This window comes from Gopherus evgoodei, chromosome 10 (assembly GCF_007399415.2).
Source record: "Gopherus evgoodei ecotype Sinaloan lineage chromosome 10, rGopEvg1_v1.p, whole genome shotgun sequence".
NCBI classification, from domain to species: domain Eukaryota; kingdom Metazoa; phylum Chordata; order Testudines; family Testudinidae; genus Gopherus; species Gopherus evgoodei.
The window spans coordinates 61,935,859-61,948,381 of record NC_044331.1 but is presented as its reverse complement, the minus strand read 5'-3'; the positions used below and the strand labels follow the sequence as shown (position 1 = coordinate 61,948,381).

General features: G+C 39.8%; 1 protein-coding gene across 1 annotated transcript in view; it reads left to right on the top strand.

Annotated features, from left to right (window-relative positions):
• Positions 1 to 12,523, top strand: part of GRIN2A (glutamate ionotropic receptor NMDA type subunit 2A) — a 273,638-nt gene that overhangs the window by 245,664 nt on the left and 15,451 nt on the right. Inside the window, exon 10 of the mRNA XM_030579010.1 lies at positions 1,173 to 1,360. Coding sequence (XP_030434870.1) covers positions 1,173 to 1,360 — 188 coding nt within the window. The remainder of the gene's footprint in view (positions 1 to 1,172; positions 1,361 to 12,523) is intronic.

The following is a 12,523-nucleotide window of genomic DNA, read 5'->3' as shown; positions in this document are numbered from 1 at the left end:
TAACTATACCTATTTGACAGGTGGGGGAAGTGAGGCACAAATTGATTTTTCCATGGTCAGTAGCAGAGTTAGGCTTTGGGACCCTGAAGTCTTGACTCTCAAACATTCTCCAGCCATTAGATATACTTTCATGTTCTTTCTTAGATTCAGATCCTCTTGACTGGCCTCTTCTGCCATGTGTGTGCATACTCTTGCTCTATCTGTGCAATGATCCCTTTTCCCCCACTACCTCTAACTCTATCCTGACTGCACTCCATATAGGCTATCCCTTGATGGTGCTACTTCCCTTCCTTTATCTACTTAAAAAAACAACAACGAGGAGTCCTTGTGGCACCTTAGAGACTAACAAATTTATTTGGTCATAAGCTTTCATGGGCTAGAACCCACTTCATCAGATGAGATTTTCTTTGCTGCATAACTGAAAGACAATGTGGTTAAGGCATGTGGATTCTGTTGTTTTTTTTAAGGAGGTAGGTCAAAAGACTTAAAATTTTCTGTAGCATCTTCTATTTCTACAGTGCTACGGACATAGAAGTAATGAGGATGCGTGTGTGTGTGTGTATTTATCTACAGATACACACACAGACACACACACACACACATATAAAATATTTTAGGCTGTATTACTTCTATTGTCTCACAAGGGGCTTAATTTCCACCTTCATTCTTTGGTGCACTTTATTTTTGGAAAGAAAGAGAAAGATAAGGAAGTGTCAAGAAAAAGCAGCTTAGTCAGGTTTTCAGACTCATTAAATGTTTTAAATAAAGGTCATTGGTCATTTTACTTCTATTCTAAATTATTTACTGCCATCCATTGTCCTTTAAGATTATTTTGAATATCGAGGTATGGATTGCTCATTTTAAATCCCATAGGTAAAACATGTTGGCCTTTGACATTTATTACAATTGTTTACTAGTTTGGCTAGTCATGTTCTTTGTATATTTTTAACTGTGTCCCTTACAATAGAAGTGCAAAACTGTGTCCTATTTTGCCCCCACTAAAAATGGATGGCTTTTTTGTTAATGTCAGACTACACAGCACAGCAACTTATCATATGGATTCTTTAATATCATTAATGACATTCATCAGGGTCCTGATGTCCAAGGTGAAGGAAACTAGACAATTGTTGTCCCTAATGATCTGGTTTGTAAAATGCTGTCTTTTATTTCAGGAAGTTGGATGCTTTCATCTACGATGCAGCAGTGCTGAATTACAAGGCTGGAAGAGATGAGGGCTGCAAACTTGTAACAATAGGCAGCGGATACATCTTTGCCACTACGGGCTATGGAATAGCTCTCCAGAAAGGGTCACCTTGGAAGAGACAGATTGACCTAGCACTCCTTCAGTTTGTTGGTGATGGTAGGACCAAACATTTCTTCATTTCTATTTTGCGTGCACAGATAATTATTTTACTTCCTTTCTATGAGTCATTTTGTTCAAGAAAGAAAGAACTTCAAAAAGAATTCTAAGTGTTGAGTAGGGTAGTTTACACCCCAACCTAACCCGGTGATTCCCTTCAACTCACTCCACTCACCTCATTTTCCAAGACCATTGGACCATATTTTCATGAAAAGGCTACTTCCACATATCACACCCCACACAAATATACCAAATCCACTGATTTTGATGCTTTCTACCTTATGAATCAATTATACCTATGCAAAGTGGATGTATATCAGAAGGGTTCAGTTTAAGCTCACTTTATATTTGGGGTCAAATGACTACACATAGTGCAAGGCACTGGAGAATCCAATTCCAAGATGATTGTCTTAAGAGAGCAGCCAGTTCTGTTTTCTTCCTGATCAACTACAGAAGAGGAGTAGCCCCTCCTGATGAGATGCCTCCTTTTCAATACACTTTTCTCTCCTCCTCCATGCTCTTAATGACTGATCCTTAAGGGACAAGAGTGGATAACTCTCCTCTTCAGGTTGTGAAGCTTATGGGGCTATCGGAATCTATTCACCAGAGTGAAAAGTTTAACCCTTCCATTGTCTGGATGCACGGTATACAATATCTCAATAAATGTACAAGTGTTATGAAAATTCCTGCACTCTGGGGGCCATTATCAGTCATTCATCCAGTCAGTGTATAGGAATGCTATGTGATTATGTTGAATTCACTGTTCAATCACTTATTCCCTTATTCTTATTCAGTCACAGATTTCCTTCCCCCATCCACATTAGAGGCAATGGCATAACTGAGAAACAAATATAGATTTATGGGTCACCAATTGAGAGTCTCTGATAGGTAAAACAAATACTTTTCAGTATAACTAAAGGACAATGTAATTGGAATAGAACAGTGCCACAGGACAGTGGCCCCACTTCATAAATATCAAGGTATTAATTTTCACGAGGGGACTCTGAAAGCGTGAATGTTCCAGTACATTGATTGAATGTCTGTTATATGAAATGAGTGAAATAGGTGTAATCATCTTGTTTCATTAACTTTGTCTGCAGTAGAGTGACAGTTGCTCATGGCACCATTACTGATCTGTTGGATTCAGAGTGGCCTACAATAGAAACATTATTTACTTCTTCCAGCCAGTGAGCAAATAAGTCATAAAACCCAGTATAAAACAAAATGGCATACTCTATGAATTACCTAGACTTTAACTGATTACTTTTTTTTCTTTATTCAGTGTGCAAAGACCAACTGTTCTAAGATTGCTTAGATGTTGTAGTATTATTCCCATTTTATAGATGGGGGAAAATGAGGCAGAGTGGTTAAATTATTTATGCAAAGCCACAAAGGCAATCGTTGTCAGAATCAGGATAAGAATACAGTCTTCCTGTGTCTCACAATCTGGGGTTAATACTATTGGACACTGGTCCGATGCAAAGTTATTCTCTGATAATATCCTTCTGTAGCCTAAAATCTAACTCTGAGTTCTTTTACCTTTATTATTGTCATCCTCCAATAATTTGTTTTGCTAACAATTCAGTTTCTCTGTTGAAAATTAGTAACTAAAATTATGTGCATTTTTGGAAAAAATAGAGAAAAAGCTAACAAAGATGTTGAAAATATCTAGGCAAACCTCCTTTCTCCAAACACAGAAAATGCTATTGCATCTATATTTACCACTCTGTCTACAGTTATTATAAAAGGAGTATTTTCTCAAATCTAAAATAGCAGTGTGATGAGAGACAGTTAGTCTGTGTGTGCATGTATATTGGGGCGGGGAAGCTAGAGTTAAAGGGATTATCTCATCTAATCATTTACCATAGTTAGCCAGTTTGTTGTGTCATGACAGTCACTACATACGATGATGTGGATGAGGCAAAATAAGTAGAATTTTCTTGTAGCTACCTTTTTTTTTTTAAACCTGTGGATCGGTTTAGATTGTGAATACTCATGTCCAGAACCTTGGTTTTATTGGTTTAAAATAAAAGAAACGGTTAAAATAATCTTTAAAACTTTTAAGAAATTTCTTCAATATGATTAATTTCCGATATTTCAACATGAAATAGACCATGGTATAAATAGTACTTGGCTGAATGCACGTCAATGATGCAATACCGGCTGTCTCTAGTAATACGTGTTGTGTGTCCATACAGTGCTTAGAAACTAAGCACAAGTTTCATAAGTAAACCATGGAGAGTATGAACAAATTTGCAATATTGCTTTATTGTTTTGTAGTTTAAGAGGATTTCTGGGCCACTCAGGGTTTCTGAAATGTGCAATTTCTGTTCTGAAGAACCTGGTTAAATTTGTAAAAATTCTTAAAGAATTGTTTGGTCACAACTTAAGAAGTATGGTGCTTAGCAACACAAAGTTACAAGGAAGGAGATCCAGCAATACCCACTTCCTGTAATAGGAGGACATAATTTGCATGATGTACACCGCTATACCCTAACCTATGTTTCCTGCCCAGAGCTCTAGAAGAAGTTGAATTATCCATTCTACCAAAGATCATTTCTGCTATACCTTGCGAGACTATTTCTTCCTGTCTCCAAGTTTGGAGATAAGAAAATATATAATTTTAAGAAAAGGAAAATTGACAATTAGTATTAAGAATAACTCCCTGAGTGAAATCTCTGATATTGAATTATGGCACATTGAAAATAAAATGGAACAAAGCACTAGAAAATGTAATGTAGGGAATAAGTCAACTGCGCTAGCAATGAGATGGGCTAAATGACATGATAGATGTACTCCCACTCTAATTTCAGTGGTCCTATCCATAATCTCTTTAGGTGAGACTTTGTATAACTCAGTTTTGAGCAATCAGAAAGGATGGACGCAGAGTCGAGAGAGGCTGATCATTCTAATATTTCACTGAACATCTTTGATAAGTTGTCAAGTGAAACCAAAAAGTAAATGTTCGTGGTGACCTTAAGATAATTTTCTCAAGACACCTTCATCAGGCTTGGAATGAGGTTCTTTGGGTAAATACACAAACTATTGATTGGTAAATACTTCACTCACTTGTGTAGGATTGGCTCTTTAAAATTAGGCTTATGAAAGAGGTAATGCCGGATAATTATTCATTATCAACAAGAGAATGTGTATCTGTTGTTATTGAGGAATACCAGTGAATAATTATAAATCTAATGAGTGTGAGAAGCATAAGAAAATAATTCATAATGAGTCGTACATGCATAATCTTTTGATCTGAATACTTTGTTAATAAGAACCTTTTGGATAGTTACAGCCAGACATTTTCCTGGGAGCAAGTTGTTGTATCATTTATGTGCATATATAAACATAGCTAGCATACACGCTACATGATTTTGTGTGCTTCTCTGATTTAGCCTTAACAATTAGATGGATTCCTGCACTGTATTTTGTATGCGTAATTTTTAAAGCCCAAAGGTGGCTTTAATTTTCTGTCACATTCCCCAATTTTGATTGCATTCAAACTAATGTGGCTCTATGCTTGGGCACTATCCTCAACACTGAACATGAAAGTCTAGCATGAATGTGGGGTTTACACTGCAGCTTTTTTCAGGGCCTTTCAACATGCACAGATTTTCTCTGTGACTATCTGAATTATTTTGAGTCCCCCTTTTGTTAATAGAAACAAAAAAAGAAAGAGTTGATGCTCCCTGGTTACTAGGGCAGGTACAAGAAGGATGTGAGTTTGTACTTACGGGTGGCCTGGACTGGATAAGCTGTATTAAACTACATGGGCAACATCCTAATTGTAGGAAGGGTTCCACTGCAATGACAAGTCATGCTGCCAAGAATCACGTCCTCTGGGAGCTCATCTCTGAATTATGGATGGTAAGAAGGAAGTAGGATACTAGAGGACCAATTCCCTGTCCTAATAAGGAATTGGTGAAGGCAGCTGGATGACTGGACAGAGTTGGCAAGGCCAAGAGAAAGGATAAAAGATGAGAGTACCTACTTTGTTGTGGAGTCCCAAATGTTTCATCACGTAGGTTGCCCATATATCTATGGCTAGCCCTGTTTCTAGAAATAGAAGATGAATATTCATTTATTAGGAACCACATCAGTTGTTATGGACCATTGGACCTTTTCTTAATATGCTTAGGTTGATATTTGTGTTTTCCCATTTATTAGACACAATGAATTAAGCATGCTTAATAATAGCACCTGTCTATTTTTTGTCTCAGTAGCCTCATTATCTGTGCACAGACTCCAGCCTGGTAATTAACAACTGCAGTTTTATTTAAAATAATTGACTATTTCAAGATATTCCCTAAAATGCAGTGCAGTTTGGTGCACAAAAGGGACTCATTTTATTCATTAGAGTTCATGCTTACATTTATCTGCTATCCAGAAATAAAATGTCCCTTAACCCTAGTAGCGCTAAGTTTGTAAGCAATGGAAGAATTGGTATGCCTTTCTACGCTGCTGTTTGCTATCAACCAGCTCCATCCCTGGTAGGATTCTATTCCCCTAATAGCAGGGATCTGGTTACACAACATCCACTTTGATTTTCCTTACAAAATAGTTCATTTTACAGAGCTCAGTAAGGCAGTCTAACCAACCTATAATCAGCCCACTACCTTAGCAACAGTCAAGGAGAGCTGGACAAATAGCTGAGTTTTTTCCATTCAGTGGCAGTTTTGAAATAAACAAATACCAAATCACTTTGGGTTGAACTGAACCTGCAGTTTCCCAGTATTGTAGACGAATCAAAAAAGTAAGAATAAAAATCATTTGGGATCAAACTAACCTTTTTGTATTGACCCAGATGAAAAGTTTCATTTTGACTTAGGGCATGTTTAACAAAAAGAAAGGAAATGGTAGGCTAGATTCATGAAATAGAGTAAGGGGATGTGGGATTGGTGATTCCCTGTACTCAGTATTTAGGGTGCTCCTCTGGTATGTGGGAGACCCAGATTGAATCCCCTCTCTGGAGCAGTGACTTGTATCCAAGTCTTGCTCTCCCTCTCTGTGAGCAGTCTCATCACCAGGCTATTGGGTATGCTGGAGTGGGATCTCTCTCAATCTCTTCCATTTAAGCTGTTCCTCTTTGCTTAAAATGCTTGAATACTGTTGGGTCACAGAGACTGAGAATGACTCTGTAGTTAGGGAAGTCATCTATATTCAAATCCCTGACTCAGATCAGGGATTTGACCCTTGGTCTCCCATAGCCCAGGCCACTATCCTAATCACTAGGCTATTGGGAGTTTGTGTTTAGAGCAAAAGCACATTTAGGCCTGATACAAACCTGCTGTGATTAAGAGTTGCATAGCTTAGGATGTGTATGAAAATTCAGAATAATCATGTTTGTGGAGAGAACAAAAGATAATTGATCTATAAAGAGAGTAAAGACTGGTTTGAGTTAGCACTAAACTTGTAGTGATAGGGTTGGAGAATTGATATGAAAATGAGAAACTAATACATATGTGTGAGAAAAGATAGTCAAAGTTATAAACAGCCTAATGAAGGGAAGCTGAAGCTGTGAATTTTCTTGTACTAGAGGTATCTGTGTCCTCTGAATACACTTCCCACTTGTGAGTAAATGATCATGCTTGCTAGTGTCTTGCCTGAATAAAGAATTTCACTCCAATGGGGGGCATCTCCTCCTCTGTGGTCTTGCACCTAAATCCCCTTGCGAATCTAGCCTGAAAAATTGAAATGGACTGTTTCAACTTTCCTGGGTTTTTTTTTCTCTTTCTGTTTAGACCAAAACAATTAACAGAAATTGACACATTTGTTTTGGTCAATCCACTCTGCATTTTTCAGTGGGGAAAAGGTCAGCTGAAAAAATTTCCCAGCTGTACTCTCAGGTTGTTTTTTTTCTTTTCTTTTTTTTTCTGTTGATTTTCGGTATAATCAGTTAGGCTAAGCTGCCTGCAACTGTGTTTATGTGCATAGATTGCATAACTCAGTAAGTCTTTAGTTGCTGGATTTTCAGCCTCCTCACTAGGCCCTGTGAAAACTCAAGCATCTGAAAACAAATCTACCCACCTTCTGCTCCAGTTTTGACTTTTTTTTCCACTGGTGACAAAACGGTAATTTTAGAAAATATGCAGCAAAATAGTTCAAAGTTTGCAGCATAATTTCTGAATCCTTTTATAGCTCCAGGGGTGGGGCTGGGAGCAGAACCACTGCCAGCTGGCAGATTTGTGAGGAGGCATTTCCTTGGCTGAGGGACAAATGCGTAGAGCGGCACGGGGGTCAGGACAGCTAGAGTGATGGGTAACATGAGGATGTTGTAAAGAGAAGAAGCAGAGAGCTGCTGGACAAGTGAGGATAGGAACAGGAGGAGAGAAGAGAGAGAAAATGGCAGAAATTGATAAGATGTGAGGGAATAGGAAGGCAGTTAAGAAGAGACAGGCAGACAATGGCAGAAGATAGAGGGTATCAGTAGAGAAGGAGCTGGAGAAGAGGATGCGTGGCTGGGCGTAAGATGTATGTGGAAAATGGATTGGAGAACTACTAGCTGGGCTGCGTAGGTGGAACCTCAGCTGTATGCCAGGCATTTTAGAAGGGGAGGAGGCTACTATGTTAGCTGGTGTTAAGAAAGATCAATTGAGTGAGGATCTGGGAAGAGGCCTCCTGGAGAGCAACTGTTCTTTAAAGATTGGCTGACATGGCAGTGTTAAGGTTTTGACCCTTAGAGCTGTAGCCTTTGAAACAAACTAATGGGAGAAAACATTTCCACATAGTCATTACCCTGCTAACAAATTCTTCCAAATTTTGGTTAATTTTCCATAGGCTTTAGAGCAACTTTATATATTGACTGAGAATCTCCATGAGTGTGTGTGTGTGTTTCCCACCCCATCGGGGAAAATGCAACTGTAGAAAAAAGACTTCTCATTAAATCTCTCGAAGAAAAGCCCTAACCTGACCCCTGCTTCTTTTTCTGGTATGTATTTGCATAAGTCTTCCAAACTGATATTTCAATTATAATACATTGTGACTCATGCTGTACATAGGAGGCCAGAAAAAAATGTGTTGTGATTAAAAGTACATATTTACAGTGCATGCTGCTGAGGCAGAACACATCCGTGTTCCCAGTGATTTTCTGTTTATATATTTAGTGTCCTCCTTAAGCAGTGGGTGGAACAAATGTGACCAGAGAGTGTGAGTGGATATGTGGGGGCGTGTGTGTAGCTGAACAGGATGAGTGAGAATGTAATGTTGGAAATTGAGCTTAGCTGTTCTGGTTTTATTCATCCTTGAATAGTAGGGCCATGCAGACTCTAGTCGTTAGCTCACAATAAGTTCATAGCTATTACTCAGTCCTTTTGTTCTTTTTAGATTTTAACAAGTCAGCATAATCCATAAATGACATATATGTCATATGATTTTGAGGGTGCTGGGGAAAGAAACTCAGAATTCTTAAATTCAGTTGTTGCAGACTGTGTATGTATAATGTATTGCATACAACATATTGTACATGCTGTGTAACTAGATTAAGTTGATACTTATGGGTTCTAAGAAGCAAGCATTGTTACAGGGCTAGCTTCTGACTCCCTTGTTCGGAATGTGAGTAGTTCCTTGTTCCATAAATAGCTTTGTTGATTTTAGTGGAACTACTCACCTAGTAAGTGCTAACTAGAGTAATTCGGCAGAATCTTTCTCTACATTTTGTAAATTGTGTATAGTTTGTACAGTACCTGTAAGTGGATGAATCCACTGTTGTGGGCACAGGCATGAATGACTATTGACAGTGATGCCTCAGTTAGAGGTTTCTGATTGGAATGGAAACACCATATTTTATCTTGATGCAATGTTGTTGCCACCATGTTGGTCCCAGGATATTAGAGAGACAAGGTGGATGAAGTAATATCTTTTATTGGACCAACTTCTATGTTTATGAGAGAAGCTTTTGAGCTTACACAGAGCACTTCTTCAGGACCTGAAGTTACTAAATATGTACCTTCATGTCCTGAAGAAGTGCTCTGTGTAAGTTTGAGAACTTCTCTTTCTTACCAACAGAAGTTGGTCCAATAAACGATATTACCTCACCCACCTTGTGTCTCTAATATTTTATCTGATCATTCTAGAAACATAATTTGGTTTGTGCAGGTTTTCATTCGTGTATCATCCTGGAGCTTCAAGCTGCAGTCACTGACTTAACAGTTGCTGAAGTTGTTGAGAATCTTTAGATTCTTCTTATTAGTAGCCCATTTCTGTTTCTAGCTTCTCTTGCTCTGTGGCCTCCTCGTTCAGGGAGGATTGGTCAGGCCCTTAAATGACCCTGAGGAGGTGTTGGAACCAAAGATTCTGCCAAGTTTAACAGATAAAACAGAACTCTAAAATATTTAAATTACATCCTGTGCAACCTCATTAATTTCAAGGGTTTATACAGCTGAATTCAGAGTCTCTGAAGTGAATGTTTTCAATGTGGAAATCCTGGGAGTTTTGTGTGTGTTTGCTGCAAAAGGTGTGGGAAGCTAGAGAAATTCTCAATCTCCTAAAACACTGAGAATGGAATTAAATCAGTGGAAACAGGCATCACCTGTGCATTCCTCTGGCAAATGTAGTGAATAACCTGCCTGAATCCTATCATGCCATCTACTGTTTGCTTAGCATTCTGCCTCACCACCCCACTGAAGGTTCATGGCAAAGCAAGATGTTAGTTGTTGTGGCAGGTGGTGCATTTGAAAGTGCTAGAGAGCCAGCAGTGCTGCAAAGAAATGAGGCAGCATTCAGAATGAGATTAGGGTACACCACAATAGGTTCTGTTTTGATTTCTAGGCTGGCTGCAATCTGCATCTGTCTGGTTGCTGAGACTTGCACCTCCTCGGTGTCAAGGAGTTGGTAGCCCTGTGGAAACTCACACAAATAATGCAGACCCACCAAGAGCTTAGATAGGGACAGCTACAGAACAGGCAGTGGAACAGCATGGGAGGCAGGATATTAATTTTTCCAAATTTTATTTCCCCAGCAACAATCCACCTTGCAGGGGGCAGGGTTTTGGGTGAAAGGAAGAGGCTTAGCCCTCCACTCCGCTGCAGCCTTTTTCTTCCGCAGGGTAGGTCTGCTGCAGTGTGACCCATATGCTTGCATTGCAACATTTAGTAGTGTAAATAAGGGATGGAATAGTGAGTTCTTGGTTTTTGTTTTGGGGAAATCAGGGCAGGGGGTTGGGTGCAGGAGGGGTGTGGGGTGCGGCAGGGGGCTCAGGGCAGCGGGTTGGCATGCGGGGTGCAGGAGGGGTTGGGGGTGAGGGCTCCAGCCTGGCACCGCTTACTTTGGGTGGCAGCGTCTCCAGTGAGGCTAAGGCTGGCTCCCTTCCTGCCCTGGCCCTGCGCCACTCCCAGAAGCAGCTGGCACCACATCCCTGAGGCCCCCTGTGTGGGGAAGGGGGGCAGAGGGCACTCCGTGCTGCCCTGGCCTGAAGGTACCTCCCCCAAAGCTCCCATTGGTCGCGGTTCCCCGTTCCCAGCCAATGGGAGCTGTGGGAGAAAGTGCCTCCCACAGTGTGACAGGGGCCACAGGGACATGGTGCCAGCCACTTCCAGGAGGGGCACAGGGCTAGGACAGGCAGGGAGCCTGCCTTAGCCCCACTGTGTCATGAAGCTGTCAATCCTGTGGGCCCTATCCAAAGCGCTGATGGGCCAGATCCGGCCTGCAGGCCGTAGTTTGCCCACCCTTTGACTCTAGTTGCTGTGTAGACATACCATATCTTCTTTCCCCGCTGTAAGGAGCTGGCATATCCTGCAGAAGTTTTGGGCATCATTCCACAGAGACAGAGAATGGTAAGGAGGACATAAAACTGATTTCCTGTTTCTTTATGTTTAAGAGTAATGATATGGATTAAAATTAAGGAATAAAATTGTTCCTGGGGACATGTGTAGAACGCTTTGTTATGGGACCACACTGGCTGGAAGCAGAAACATTCTTCTGCCAGTGCTGTCTGTGGCAAGAGCTCTAAGACTGACATCCCTTTGTGATTTAACTCAGTCTCTTTTCTCCACTATTTTTCCTTAGTGGCTTAATTTAATCCTGTGGTGGCCCAAAGGAGGCACCTCAAGGATAGACCTCAGCTGGGCTCATGATACAAATTTGTTGATGCAGTGTGTCTGCACTCAAGAAGGGAGGATACTCTCAGACTCAACTTTCAACAGCTACAGCCTCTGTCCCAGTTCTGGGATTCTTCAGAACCAAATAGGCAACCATTTCAGTTAGCACCTCCATCACCTAATGAAGGTGTTCCTCAATCTGGAGTTTCCCTAGCTGCAATTTCATGTGCTACAAAAGCCACATCTGATTGCTGTGTCCAGTAGACTGATGAGAACTGAGGCTAAATCTGATAGTTTTGAGTAGAGCTGTGCAAATAACTGATTTTTGGTTATTTAAAAAAAATTGTTTTGGTCAATCTGAAAATGAAACTTTTTGTGAAATGAAAATGCAACAGGAAGATTCATTTTGGATCAAATGAAACAGTTCATTTAAATTTCAAGTGCTTTAAAAAAATTGAAATAAAATTGAAGGAATTCTTTAAATGAGAATTTGTTTTGATTCATAAAATCAAATTTGCAAAATGTTTCAGTGTTGCTGCATGGTTAAAAATGTTTCAGGTGAAAAATTTTGCTCAGCTCTCATTTCGATGAAAATTTGATGATTTAAATGTTGGATTGAAACTGAATTGGGTTAATTTGCTGTTGATCAGTTTCAGAAAAAGTAGAAGGAGATTATCTTTACACTAGTCTCAAAATTCTATTTGACTCCACTCTTGATGAGAATTTTGGCTTTCCACTTAAAATATTGACGGTTCCATCTTATTTCCATCAAGGAGCAAGAAAGTGAGCCAGTTCCTGATACAGAGATTGTTCATGCTTGTATGCTCTCTATTGAGATTTTTTTAGGATAAGTGAGGCAGGGCTCCATAGCACTCATTCAATGCTTACTTCATTGTGCAAAATGTTGTATTCAAGGAACATTCACAATACAGCCTTTATCCTTTCTATCATTGCCAGTAAGAACTTGTAAACCTAGGCCATGTGCATTGTGGATAGGCAAATGGTGATTTTCTAAAAGCACTTATCAATCAGGACTTTTCCCCTGCTGACTTTCACTTTTATACCCACACCTAGCTATTTCACCACTAACTGTTAAAATAAATCAGTATGTTTTTAAAAAATCACCTTT